This window comes from Macrobrachium rosenbergii, chromosome 54, assembly GCF_040412425.1.
Source record: "Macrobrachium rosenbergii isolate ZJJX-2024 chromosome 54, ASM4041242v1, whole genome shotgun sequence".
Classification (NCBI taxonomy): Eukaryota; Metazoa; Arthropoda; class Malacostraca; order Decapoda; family Palaemonidae; genus Macrobrachium; species Macrobrachium rosenbergii.
Window position 1 is genome coordinate 8,410,584 of NC_089794.1, and position 15,000 is coordinate 8,425,583.

At 36.4% G+C, this 15,000-nt stretch overlaps 1 protein-coding gene across 1 annotated transcript in view; it reads left to right on the forward strand.

The window, feature by feature from the left end:
• Positions 1–14,622, forward strand: part of LOC136834561 (uncharacterized) — a 24,712-nt gene extending 10,090 nt beyond the window's left edge. The window contains exons 4-7 of the mRNA XM_067097140.1: positions 460–598; positions 10,045–10,277; positions 11,912–12,246; positions 13,782–14,622. Coding sequence (XP_066953241.1) covers positions 460–598; positions 10,045–10,277; positions 11,912–12,246; positions 13,782–14,177 — 1,103 coding nt within the window. The 3' untranslated portion in view covers positions 14,178–14,622. The remainder of the gene's footprint in view (positions 1–459; positions 599–10,044; positions 10,278–11,911; positions 12,247–13,781) is intronic.
• The last annotated feature ends 378 nt before the right edge of the window (positions 14,623–15,000 follow it).

Consider the following 15,000-nt stretch of genomic DNA (forward strand, 5'->3'; position numbering starts at 1 on the left):
ATCTTGCCTAATACCTAAGGAAATAAAAGACTTTGTTTTTATATACTTTTAAGTCTGGGGAGAAAAGTCTTTTGGTATATTTTTCTGATTTTTTTTCCAGCTAAGAGAATTATAGACCACCATCTTTTTTCACAACTGTATGAAATGTAAGCTTTTTAATTAATTTTTTGTCCTCTTATTTTGCTGCATATCATCAAAGGTGTTCATAAAGGATACATAGTGACTCCCATGTTCTTTTATTGATAAATGACGATAAAAAAAATTATAAGAAAATATTACTGAGGACTTCCATCTTGTATCCCTGTGAAGGTTATAAGTCGTCTGCTTTTCAAACCCTATTTAACCATATTATTTATTCATTTTGTTTTAGCATTCGTTGAGGCTTTTCTTCAAACACCAATGAAGGTGATAAAATGTACTTTTTAAATCCTATTTCTCCATTCTACCTTCTTTTTTCAGCCCTAGGGGACGTTCAGCCAGGGGAGCCCCTTAGCCCCATCTTGGGATCCATCATAGGAGGAGTGATCGCTCTGGTCCTGCTGATGTCAATCGCCCTGATAATAGCCAGGTGTAAAAGGACGAACAGGGAAGGCCACAGGTGAGTCTGATTTGTATTATCAACTTTGATACTCCAGGCGTAGTCTTATTAGTTTTCTGTAAAAGAAAACTACTGAGATGGCTTTGTCTGTCCGTCCGCACTTTTTCTGTCCGCACTCTGTTCGCCCTCAGATCTTAAAAACTACTGAGCTAGAGGGCTGCAAATTGGTATGTTGATCTTCCACCCTCCAGTCATCAAACAACAAATTGCAGCCCTCTGACCTCAGTAGTTTTTATTTTGTTTAAGGTTAAAGTTAGCCATGATTGTTCGTCTGGCAACGCTATAGGCCAGGCCACCACCGGGCTGTGGCTGAAAACTTCATGGGCTTCGGCTCATATAGAAAACCCGTTTGCGCCGAAGAAACTTCAGCGCATTTTCTACTTAATTTTTTTTTCCTTCTTACATACTGTACAGATATCCTAGACATTAATTTAATTTTGTCAATAATATCTTTTAATGCCTCCAAGTAACTGAGCTAAGGTATAAAGGATTCTAAAATGACGATGACGAAAGAGATGCTGACAATTTTATTTAATTTTCTTTCGCTTCATAAATAAAATGCTTTGAGTATTTGATATGTTAGATGAAGATTACAAAAGAATAAAATGAAAATAGGATTATGTCATATACTTGTACACATATATTTGGATTTCTGTATTTTAGTGGTAACTCAAGCTTATAAGGTTTTTAATATCAGGCTAGAGTCTGGTTTACACACACACACACACACACACACATATATGTGTGTGTATGTATACATATATTATATATATATATATATATATATATATATATATATATATATATATATATATATATATATATATATATATATATATATATATATATATATATATATATATATATATATATATATGGTGGTGTGGAGGGCTGGAATTTTCAGGTTCGATTAATGCAGCTGAATTTGTTAGTCATGAACAACGTTGAAATTGTTCAATTCATTGTATGGCAGGAGTAAATTACTGTGGGACGTGTTTCCTAAACATAAGACACCCTTTTCCTTAAATTTTTATGAAAAAATAACTATCGCAAAAATCAATTAAAGATATGACACATTTCTATGGAAATCCACTACCACTCCACAACTGTGTAAGAAACTATTAATTTGTACTTTGTGCTAATGCTTAGAAGTATGCATAGCCTTTGTACAGTCTAGTACTCAGTGAAGGTTTAAATAAAAAAGGGCCAAGTGATTGAAAGGATTTAGCTAATAACTTCAGTTTAAGAATGCTAGAATCCGAAACGGACTCATAACTGAGCAATGAAATAGTAACTGACGTCGCCTGTGTTAACAGTCAGAATTATTAACAGTGCTTCTACAATCAAGTACGTTACAGTCATATAGAATGAACTAACTGAATTGGCTCAGTGAACTAAAGATAAACGACGCTGGAATCCGCAATCCAACCGTAACTAAGCAATGCTATAATACCTTCATCCCCCATCTCTGCGTTTATAGTCATAAGTATATATTATCTTTGCGCAGTCAAATACCACCTATTCAGACCCCTGAAATGAAGGAGAGAGATTTTAAATCCCTGGTAATGGCTCTGTTGATTCTCGGAAAGTAGTCAATTTCAACCGAACGGAACGAGGGAAAAAAGGACGTAATTGGACATCCAAGAGTTCTAAAAAAATGACCTAATGTGTTTTTTTTTTTTTTTATCTCGACAAAGCCTTGCAATATCCGATCTCCGCTGCATTGATGGAAGAGGAAACGCTGAAAGGGAAAGATTGCAACAAAGCAACGACAATGCAATGAACGTTTAGCGATGCCAGCGAAATAAGCCGAGAGATGAAAGACATTTGTAGAATACTACAGTTGGAAATTAATAGAATAAATAAATCCAATGTTTTATATATGTATACATACACACACACACACACACACACACACACACACATATATATATATATATATATATATATATATATATATATATATATATATATATATATATTTATATATATATATATATATATATATATATACATACACACACACACACACACATATATATATATATATATATATATATATATATATGTATATATATATATATGTGTGTGTGTGTGTGTGTGTGTGTGTGTGTGTGTACACACATATATTTACATATATATATATACTAGTTGTAAGTTAACCATCAGGAGCTTCAGTACAATGCAAAGTGCTTCCTACTATTAACATTCTAAATCAAACACTCGTTATGACGTAATCGTATATCCATAAGTGGCTTAATGACACTCCGTTAGTCACTCCTTCCCACTGCGCAATTCAGTTTTACTAGAATACTGCTGTTTTGCTTAAGAATTCTATTCCTGCTCTTGTTCTTCCCTTACAATAACGACTTATTCGTTGACAAGCGAGTCTGTCATTCCTTCGAGGCAAGCCTTACTTTTTCTCCCTCCATTTTCTCTCTGGCTATCGTTGGGCCTGGGCTAGGTCAAGTCAGTGACTAACCTGTCCTTGTGTCCTTTCCAAGCACATAAGCGTATTCAGGGCGAGGAAAGGAAGATAAGAACATAAACAATAAAGAAAGGCAGCTCAAGCCTAACCTTACGAAACCCAACTTAACTAGAATCATTATTACCTGCCCTGCGGCTTTAACCAGTCACCTCCAATCCCTACAACAAATAACCCTCGCTAACTGAACATCAGTGCATTGGCATGTTGTGCATTGGTTATGTGTTGAATACAGTCCTATAACCCATGCAAAAGTTTCTTTATTCTACATATCTGAGCAGGAGCGAAGGGTGACAGATGCATTTTATTATTATTATTATTAATATTATTATAAATGAAAACGAACTTAATGCAATATACGTACCAGACAGCATACTAAAACTTTCATTAGCCTCCCACAGTTCAGAATAAATGCAACATTACTCATCCCACAAAGCAGGCAAACAATATATTACCCAACCCACTAGGCAGACCAAAAATTGCATTATCCGACCCACGGAGCTGACTAAAACCGGCAGTATCCAACCCACACAGGATATGAGAATTTGTATTTCTCGATCCACAGAGCACGCTAGTACATGCATTATACATCCCTTAAATTGGACCATAGCCTGCATAAACATCCCACAAAGCATGTTCAGCATATAATTACAATATTTGGCTGGCAGAACAAGCTGAAGTTTCTACTGTCCAACAGACATATTAACATAAATCTTCATTGTCAGACGTAAATTAAACCAGAGCCTGACTCATACGATCCAAAACGCTCAGTTAACCTTACATTGTATAGCCCAAAAAAGCAGACCAAATCCTGAATTATCCGACCTAGAAAGCGTACAAATACCCGAAGTATCCAACAAACGTAACAGGCTCGCAAAGAAGACCGAAACCGGATTTGTATGATCCACAGAGAAGACCAAAACATGTTTTGTATGACTCACGAAGGAGACTAAGAATCGCATTATCCGATCAGCTGAGCAGACGACAACCTACTATATCTGGCTGACAAAACAAATTGAAAAATCATTAACCTTTGCACAAACTACACAAAAACATTTTTTTGGTCATTGGAAACAATATTCACGCCTTGCCTGTAATACGTGAGTAAGAAAGCAGACTACAGACTTTATTATTTGACCCCAAAACTGACACATAATTATAATGAAACACAAAACAGTATGATCAGTCAAGGACGATGACTAAAACTTGCAGAGAAAAACCTGCAAAATCCGACCCATAAAAGAGAATAAAGCATGTTTTCTTTGCATCAAGAAAGGCAACCACTATTACAATAGTATCTTTCACACGTCTATGACATTCTTTCCCCATAAAACAAAAAATCCTGAGGGTCAATACAACGACAGTTATTCTTTATCCCCGTAATTTCAGGATAACATTATAAGTTTCACGAGTCGAAAAAGATCCTCCGACGGCCGTTTTCCAATCGAAAAGCTCCTCCTCCCTATCCGAAAATTTCAATAGAAACCTCTCCACCCCGGGAACTGAAAGCCATTATCACAAACCAACAGAAGATAAATGTTTTATTCAGGAGGGGACTTTTCCCTTTGATCCGAATTCTCTCTCTCTCTCTCTCTCTCTCTCTCTCTCTCTCTCTCTCTCTCTCTCTCTCTCTCTCTCTATTCATTTAGCAGCGTTCCTGCAGGATATTAGTTCATTTAGCTATTTGGGGTTTGCCTGTCCCACGATAAAATGGTGTAATGAGATTTTTTTGTCAGTTAAGGCTTAAACGAAAGCATTTTACTTGGTTTTGTGGTTCAGAATCATAGCTCTAGCCTTTATATATATATACACACATATATATATATATATATATATATATATATATATATATATATATATATATATATATATATATATATATATATATATATATATATATAGAGAGAGAGAGAGAGAGAGAGAGAGAGAGAGAGAGAGAGAGAGAGAGAGAGAAGGGTTTAGAGAGAGAGAGAGTTCTAAATATATATATATGGAGTTTCTATTAGTCCTAAAGCCAACTAGAGTTACTCAGAATTTGCCTTAGAACATCTCATTAAATTATTAGAGTAAAAATGGATGTTCTTTACTGACAGGTAACTCGACTAACAATAAATGAGAATCCATTACTCACCTAGAAAGGTAATCTTTAAAAAATGGTTCCTGAAAATCACATTATGGGCATAATTACTATTTAGTCGAAAAACTTGTAATCTCTATTTAATCTTTGGCGCTGTAATTTATCATGATAAAGATAAAGAAAATTCTATTCCTTTCTACTATCAAAATAAGGTAACCATTTTAATTAAACAGTTATTCTTTTGGAGCTATGCCGCTGATACTGGGGAAATGATTCCCTTTAGGATAATTATGGTAATGCCAGTAACTTACGAATCACTTATCAAAGTCGTGGTTTAATTGAAATCGCCTTTTATATTACATAAGTGGTCAAGGTTATAATTTTTCTTTCTCTGAACTGCGTAACAACTCCTGGAGGACTGATATAATTATCAGCTGTAGATTTAAAGTTTTATAGATATACGAGAAACTTTTGAAACATATTCATGATTAATTTGTATAAAATTACAGGTCCTTCTAACCTTAATTCCTCCAAAAAAGAGGTCCTTTATTTTTAGGTCGAGGAAAAGTAAAAATCCCCAAAACTTTGGCCTAAGTGATTTTCATCTTTGTCCTGGGGCTTATAGAAGGCCAGGAATTTATGATCAAAGTTTACAAAACTTATGTTTGAAGTTTCTTTTTTTTTTTTTGAGGTGGACCAGGTGTGGGGTGGGTGCGGGGCGGGGTGGGGGAAGTGGTGTATTTTTCATATAGCTTAACGCCAATCTGAGCAAGGTGATTTAACCGGAAATTTGGAGGTTGAATATAAATATACAACATATCAATTATGATTCATAATCATAATTATATCTTACAATGTATAATATTGTATATTATATTTAACTGTACTTATCTTATTTAATCGTTGATCATTTCAGATTATAATCCTGTTCAGAATATGCCTTATTGGGATAAAGTTTGCTTTAGTCAATAATAGAACGATAGGCTTTAACGAAACGTGCCCATTCAGGTCCTTCTGTGGAATATGTATGCATATATACCTATATACATACATACATACATACATATATAATAAATATATATATATATATATATATATATATATATATATATATATATATATATATATATATATATATATATATATATATATATATATATATATATATATATAATATATATATATATATATATATATATATATATATATATATATATATATATATATATATATATATATATATATATATATATATATATATATATATATATATATATATATATATATATATATATATATATATATATATATATATATATATATATATATATTGCTGTGCGTGTAACATCAAAAGAACCACAGATCCTTATATAAGCTTGGTGAATGAAAGCCCTTTGGTTCTAACTTCGGGAAGGTACGTAACGCCCTTACCCCTGGGACTTGCCATCTGACACTTATATTGCTGCCATTTTTCCAGCAGGTAAACTAAAATGTACCATGAAATATGCAATGATATATTTTTTGGAATATCGTTTACGATTAATAATTCTGGTATATTTTTCATGGGCATCTTTCTCAATCAGTATTTGACAAATGGTTATTTATTAGTATAGTAAAATTATTTACCTCTAAGGTAACTTCAAAGTGCAAAAACACGGAAGAGTCTTTATAACTGTCAGAAAATGTATGCAAAAAAAAAAAAAAGATTAACGAAAAATTGAAATTAATAAATATGATGTTGTTTAACCACGACAAAAATAATTACAATTATATGAATCAGTAACTTTTACGAATAAAATCTTGAAGTAACTACTGCAATAGCAAAGCATGTAACACGTTTTACTTTACTTTATTTCCACATTTTCCCTTTTTTTTCACATAGCGCCACCAGTCGGGGCGGGACACCTTTTATAGAGGTGCCTATAATGTACATTTTAGGAACCCACCTGCACTCCAGCTCTTATAGGTTGAGATATATGAGCCTCAGAGAGTGAGCGAATTGGGTTGTTAAATTAATAGATAATGATGATGATGATGATGATTATCCCATTCACCTGGACAAAGCTTGCAGCTCGCTACTGGACCCTTTTCTAAAATGGTGGATCATTAAAATTTCATCGATTCCAGCTTAAGCCTTTTGTTCTGTGTCTGAGGACGAAAACCAGTTTATATTTATGATGGAATTGAGCTCTCTCTCTCTCTCTCTCTCTCTCTCTCTCTCTCTCTCTCTCTCTCTCTTATACTCAGTAGTTGCTCAGTTCGATTTTTGAGTGAAATATTTTTCTGTATATGCTTATGCCACTCTTTCTCTTTCTAAGAAGTATATTACTCTCTCTCTCTCTCTCTCACAAGGAATACCTCATAAATTTATTATACGATTCCACGGCAATAAAACGAACAAAAAGTGAAAGAGAAAAAAATATGTTGCAGCATTCAGGGGAAATAGGATAGAATGAATCCCTCTAAATCTTGTCCGTCTGTTTCTTATTGTAATCCTGTACCAAAATTATTTATTGGGACCGAGAGAGAATGGCATAGAGGAGGGGGAAGCACAGAGAGAGAGAGAGAGAGAGAGAGAGAGAGAGAGAGAGAGAGAGAGAGAGAGAGAGAGAGAGAGAGAGAATATGGAGGATGTTTTCCTAATATTTTATCCAGAACATTTTTATTGTTGCACACACACACACACACACACACACAGAGAGAGAGAGAGAGAGAGAGAGAGAGAGAGAGAGAGAGAGAGAGAGAGAGAGAGAGATTATGGAGGTTGCTATCCTAACATTTTGTCCAGATCTTTTTTAGGTTAGGTTAAGAGAGAGAGAGAGAGAGAGAGAGAGAGAGAGAGAGAGAGAGAGAGAGAGAGAGAGACAGACAGACAGACAGAGAGAATATGGAGGATGTTTTCCTAATATTTTATCCAGATCATTTTTAATGTTGCAGAGAGAGAGAGAGAGAGAGAGAGAGAGAGAGCGTATGGGATAGAATAAGTGGGGGAAACGATATGGAAAACCCGGATAGGGTGATACATATAGTACATAAGCACATGTATGAAAAGTAACAGAGAGGAAGAAGAAAGCCTCTTAGCAGTTCTCCCACCGCCTAGACTGATGTCAGCGTACATGGACACGACGAATGATAGAAATTCATCGAAAAAACAGAAAACTCAAGGCTTCTGTTTTAACACTTCTGTCCGGTCGAACTAGCGGACAAACAAACGCATATGGGACAAAAAATAAGGTAATGAAAAAACAGCAAAGTCTATAACATTTCAACTCACCAAATCCATGCACACATACGGAACAGCAGAAAAGTCAGACAGAAAAGAGAGGAGTCAGTGTAGTTCATCAAATCATTACAATTACGCACACACACACAACAGAAAATTCGGATAGGATTTTCCGTCTGTCAGTCGAAAACCAACACATAATACACACAGAATTGTACCAGAAAATTAAACAAATTCAAAAGAATTAAGACATACACACACACATAAAAACAATAGGCTGTAGGTCCCGTTGCCAGGTAACCAATTGGTTCTTAGCCACGGAAAATAAGTCTAATCCTTCTGGCCAGCCGTAGGAGAGTTGTTAATCAGCTCAGTGATCTGGTTAAACTAAGGTATACTTTGCAGAAAGTTACACAGAAAACCACTTGACACCAGTTCACCAATCCCACAAGAACACAAACACACACGCGCGCACACACACACACACACACACACACACACACACACACACACACACAGAGTCAGAAAAGTAACCACACAGAAAAGACCATGAATTCATTGAACATTTCGGGTCACCAAACTCTTCCAAACAAGCGCACACAAAAAACTAAAATTTTACGGGGAAAAGAGAGTTTGGTTGACCAAACTCACATAACACTCACAAATCTGCAATCAATCAGACGAAAAATAACTAACAAATGATTGGAAACTTGGTTTGTCACACTCTTGCATACAGACACACACACAAAACAGCAAAATATCAGACAGAGATAAAAGGGAAAATTATCGAAATGTTGGTTTGTCAAACTCACACATACAAAAACAGCTAAACATCAGGCAGAGAAAAGATAGCAAATTCCCTGACGCTTCGGTTCTCCTAACTTGAACAAACACACACTTATGTCAGCAGACAGTCAGAGAGGAAAAAAAATTCCTCATTGGTTCACCAAAGTCAACAACATATACACACACACATACAAACACACACGCACACACAGAAGTAATAAAGCTGAGAATCAGACAGAGGAAAGGGAAAAGGCTCTTTGACACATCAGTCCACTGGACTCACAAACAAACAGTCGCACTCACACAGAAAAAGGACAGAAAATGGGACCGGAAAGACAGAAAACTCCGCGGCGATAAAAGACAGAAACTCCATGACACTTCGTTTCACGAGACGTGACGCACAGACACACGCAACACACGAGGAAACAATTAAGAAATGCGCTGAAGTTTCTTTGGCCCAATCGAGTTTTCTTTATAGCGTATAATGCTTTATGAAACTTTCAGCCGTGGCCCATGAAACTCAGACAAGGTCCGGTGGTGGTGGTGGCCTGCGTTGTTGCCACCTATATCGCTGACAGAAGTACGCTTATGGCTAAATTTAACCTTAAATAAAATAAAAACTACTAAGGCTAGAGGGTTGCAATTTTGTATGTTTGATGATTGGAGAGTGGATGATTAACATACCAATTTGCAGCTCTCTAGCCTCAGAAGTTTTTAAGATCTGGGGGCGGACAGAAAAAGTGCGGATGGGCAGACAAAGCCGTCACAACAGTTTTCTTTTACAGGAAACTAAAAATCAGACAATAAAAACGCAGAAAATCCTTTCCGCTTTTGTTGATGGTCATCGATAACGAATTACCTTTTCTTTCCCATAGCTTAAGGGAAGGCTCCGGCACGGGAGGCGAAGTCGGGTATAAATCCTGTGGGAAAGCCGACGAGAGAACCGACCCCAGCCTCACCGCATCCTCTGAGGCCCAGCAGACCTCAGGGCAGCAAACGCAGCAGAAAACACCGCAGCAACAGCAGCAGCAGCAGCAGCAGCAACAACAACAGCAGAAACAGCAGCAACAGCAGCAATGCGGACCTGATCTACTGACAGCCTCGCAAGGTGAGACAAAGAGAGAGAAAGTGTGTACCTTGTGGTCTGTAGAATCAATGCAGAGAAAAATGCAAGTTCAGTCCAATTTTAAAATGATGTAATTTGATCTTAATTTAAAGTGACACTGAGTCTTTTGCGTCACAAAACCAAAAGCGCAACCTGGGAATTAGTTTCCACAGTCCGCTTCACAACGAATTACGTTTTAATTAAGTGTAATGGAATTAAGATAATTTCATGTGTTCAGTGTAATTTTTTAAGTACAAATTGTTTTTACCTAGTTATACCTATTAGCTTTCATTGCATGCGTCATTCTTAACTCAGCTAAAATTGCAAAAGAGACTACACTTATATAGTAACCTACACACACACACACACACACATATATATATACGTACATATATTCATTACGTTCTATATTTTAGTGATTCAGTTATACATACACCCACACACACACGTATATATATATATATATATATATATATATATATATATATATATATATATATATATATATATATATATATATATATATAATTAATTGTCTGTGTATGTAGAAAACACTCCTTTGGTGCCACCTCTTCTGAATTTGAAAAGGGCATATAGAAAAAAATGTTGAGATACAAGTTAAAATGCCTTCATTTCTGACAAAATATTTTGATCAAACATAAACACCAGAACTGTATCTTATCAAAGGTAAATCAACAATATTTGTAAGAAATCTAGCCCCGTCCTAGCTTAAATAACAATCCATGTCATAGGTCACCCAGAGGCCATTTTTTTTCCTCTCCTTCCCCAAAACACAATTACTGTCACCGAAATCCTCTTGCCCTCGGTTCAAGGATATTGATCTATTCAGAGAGAGAGAGAGAGAGAGAGAGAGAGAGAGAGAGAGAGAGAGAGAGAGAGAGAGAGAGAGAGAGCAGGGTTACATGGCTATTAATTAAAGCTGATGCCGAGTGAGAGGAGAAAAATTATAATGCTTTTCTTCGTAATTTTTTTCGTTTTCTCCTAATGTGTTTCATATATCCTAGTTAGATTTTATTTTCACGTATGCGCTGGTGATTCTGTATATATATATATATATATATATATATATATATATATATATATATATATATATATATATATATATATATATATATATATATATATAAATAAGTGTGTGTGTGTGTATGTATATATATAGTGTGTGCTGTGTATCTTCCATTACTTTACATACACACATATATAAAAATATATTTATATTTATTTATCCGTCTATCTATCCATCTATCTGTCTATACACACACACAAACACACACACATATATATATATATATATATATATATATATATATATATATATATATATATATATACATACATATATATATATATATATATATATATATATATATATATATATATATATATATATATATATATATATATATATATATATATATATATATATATAATGTATTATTCTACCCACTCTGGCAAATTTGCTCATAATTGAGAAATTGTTACAGAGATCTTGTCCAAATTCTGGAGGAAGAAGCATTTTCACACAAACACACACACAAATATATATAAAATATAAATATTTATACTTTTACCTAATCACTAATGTAATTTACTTATCCGTTCCCCTCTGGTTTCAGAATCCACCCTGATCCTACACTCCCATGATTCCTCCACTCCCCTGATTGGCAACGGCAGGGTTCTTCAGGGTCAGGGTAAAATCGACCCTAATTTCCAGCAGCAGCAGCAGCAACAAGCTCAATTCATCCATCAACCTTTCCTCCACCAGTACAAGCCCCAGCAGCCCCATTCCGAGCAGCAGTATGGCGAAGGCCACAGCCAGCCAGGGCCCCTCGACGTCTCAGGGGGAGCACGCTATCAAGAGCAGGTCGTCATGGAAGGCGTTGGCACTCCATATCAGAGACACAAAGTCGCTTATGTCCCAGTCTACGATTATCAGCACCATTCTCAGCAGGTAAATTGATATCCTTGGGCAATCCAGCCAGGAAAAAAGTGATAGATAACGTGGCCCAACAATGTCAAAAGTTATGATAGGTAAACAGAAGTAGGAAGAACTCTTCTTAGCCTTGATAACAAGGGAAGAACCAGTCATTAAACTGTGAATTCTGAGATCTACAGACCACACTGTGAAAGAGGAGGCCTAATGGGAGTCACAGCACAAGGTAGGCTCAACAAATTCATGCCTAACCTTCGCCTTGGCACTGGTATCACAACTTTCAAGCTTGTTTAGCCGAGTTGTTATTAATCAGAGTATTATTTACAATGATGATATGATGTGCTATTAGAGCCTCAAAATTTGAAGCGGAGATGCAATGCATTACTACCCTAAAACATTTCTCCTCGTACTTTGAATAATTTATTTACATTTATCCATTTATTTATTTTTTTATCTATCTTTGTGTTTTAATAACTGATCTCTCCTTTTTTGTATTTCCTATTATCTTCCGTTATTTCTTTCAAATGAACACCCTATTCTATGAAAACTTGAATTTCATTTCAGTGGCCCCTCTAAGCCTTTTCTGTATGAATAGGGTTCATCTCCTGAATAATAATAATAATAATAATAATAATAATAATAATAATAATAATAATAATAATAATAATAATAATAATAATAATAGGGGCCAGTGTCACGGTCAATTTTGTGCTGAATTTTGATTAGTCGCTAGGGGATTATCGTTCCTGAGCAAAGCTTTCTTTAGTACATCGATGGTCGGGTGGGCTCTTGCGTGCGAGCGCTAGAGTACGCGTGGGAGAGTATATTGGTACTGGGAGGATCGCTGGCCGCAGATGGACGCCCCTGATTGGTCCACTCACCAGGAATGCTGGAGGGCGTCGCCCTTCGACCCGACGTCGGGAGGAAGAAGGTCTCCTGTGGTATTTAGGCTGGGGTTCTCTCTCCCGATGAGTAGTGTTTCCAGGAGGCGCATGCGGCGATGGTCGGTCGTATGGTCAATCATCTCGATGTTAGGGGTAATAATAATATTACCTCTTTTTACTCTTAGGTTATGGGCGGTCCTGGCGTGATTATATGTGGCACCTCCTGAGCATGGCAGGAGATCCTCTTTGAGAAGCGCATGGTAGCCATGCCGATGTAAGAGCCGAGGCACTCTCGGACGGGCATTTGTTTCGGTACACCACGTTGGCTCTCTTCAAGGGTCCTGGGTGGAGGGCGCCGGGTTATTTTTCATCACCAGGCTGCTGAATTTCTTATTCTGTAAAATATGATGAGCTTGATCTTTTCCTCGGGGTCGGATGGGATGACGTTGCCTTTAATGATGGACCACAAGAAAAAGAACTGTAATTCTACTAACTAACATTTTAGATAGCCAAGAATTTAAATTTAAGGCAGATTTATCACCTAATATGCACGATCACACTCTAGCAAAAAACACATACACACACAAACATATATACATATATATATATTATATGTGTGTGCATGTATTTATGTATATAGGTCTATTAAAATTTCCATTTTTTCCGCAGAGCGACTGTGAATGGCAAGCTGGGGAAGATATCTGGGGAGGCTTATCTTCCACAAGCCCAGCAGGGATGAGTACTTCTCCACCTGGAGGTAATTTGGGCCCCATGCCAGCAGGCATTGTGGGAGGAGGCATCCCCAGGGGCAGTCAGAGTCTGGTAGCATCCCCATCAGGTAGTTCTCCTGTATCGTCTTATGGGACGGTTGATCCCCGAAGGCACTCAGCGTACCTGAGGCCCCTAGATCAACTCCCTTCGCAAGTGGGTACCCAGTTACCCAGTGCCCACATGCCCGATTATAAGCACAAAGTGCAGTTTGCCTCCCCGCCCGCCGCCCATCACCCGCCTCCAACGACGCCCGCCACTTTCCAGCGCAGCTCCGAGCACGAGAGCGCGGTCTAGTGAAGATGAAGAATCTTAACTCGTATACATAATAAATGTCTTTTAAAAACCTAGAGTGGAATCAAAAGCAGCATCATTAAAGGGGAAGTCATGGAAAATACTGCATTGTGAAGTGAGAGAATTTAGAATTCTGAACGTGGTATTTAGAACCCGACGAAGAGGGTGCAACATTCAGTTCAGGTTTGGTGATGTTTCATATTTGAATCTAATGTATAAGACTGACCTGATTTGGAGCTGAAAATTCTTGAACCTTTACGTGGGAGCTGAAGGGACTTACGGGCACGCCTCAGAATGGTGATGAATTTTAAGTGAGGGAATCAAATGCAGCTTTTTTTTAACTTACATACATACGGTAACTGTTCCATTGTATGCGTTATTAAATGCGCCTAAGTTGATCCACTTTGCCACGGGAAATGATGACTGTAAAAATAAAATAAAAAAAAAATCTTTCATACGAATAGTTTAAGATATTTAAACAACTAAGATACTCGGGAGCGGGTCTTGGCTCGTTGTTGCTCGAAATGTCCGCGAAGAAAACAAAATAGAAAAAAAAAGTGTAGATTCAGAGATGCTCTGACTTCAGTGTAAATCCAAAAGGAAACTTGTGTCATTTCGTTTTATATATATAAAAAAATTGAATGTCAACACAAAGAGCGTTAAGTAACGAAAACTGACAACAGAAACATTGATGTTATAAATGTGTTATTTATATTGATGTGTGTATGTGTCTATAAAAGCATTGAAGCTGCACATTACCAAAGAGAAATGTGGGTTCATGTTCCTAAGTTACACCGAATGGAAATAAAAAAAAAAAAAGTGATAA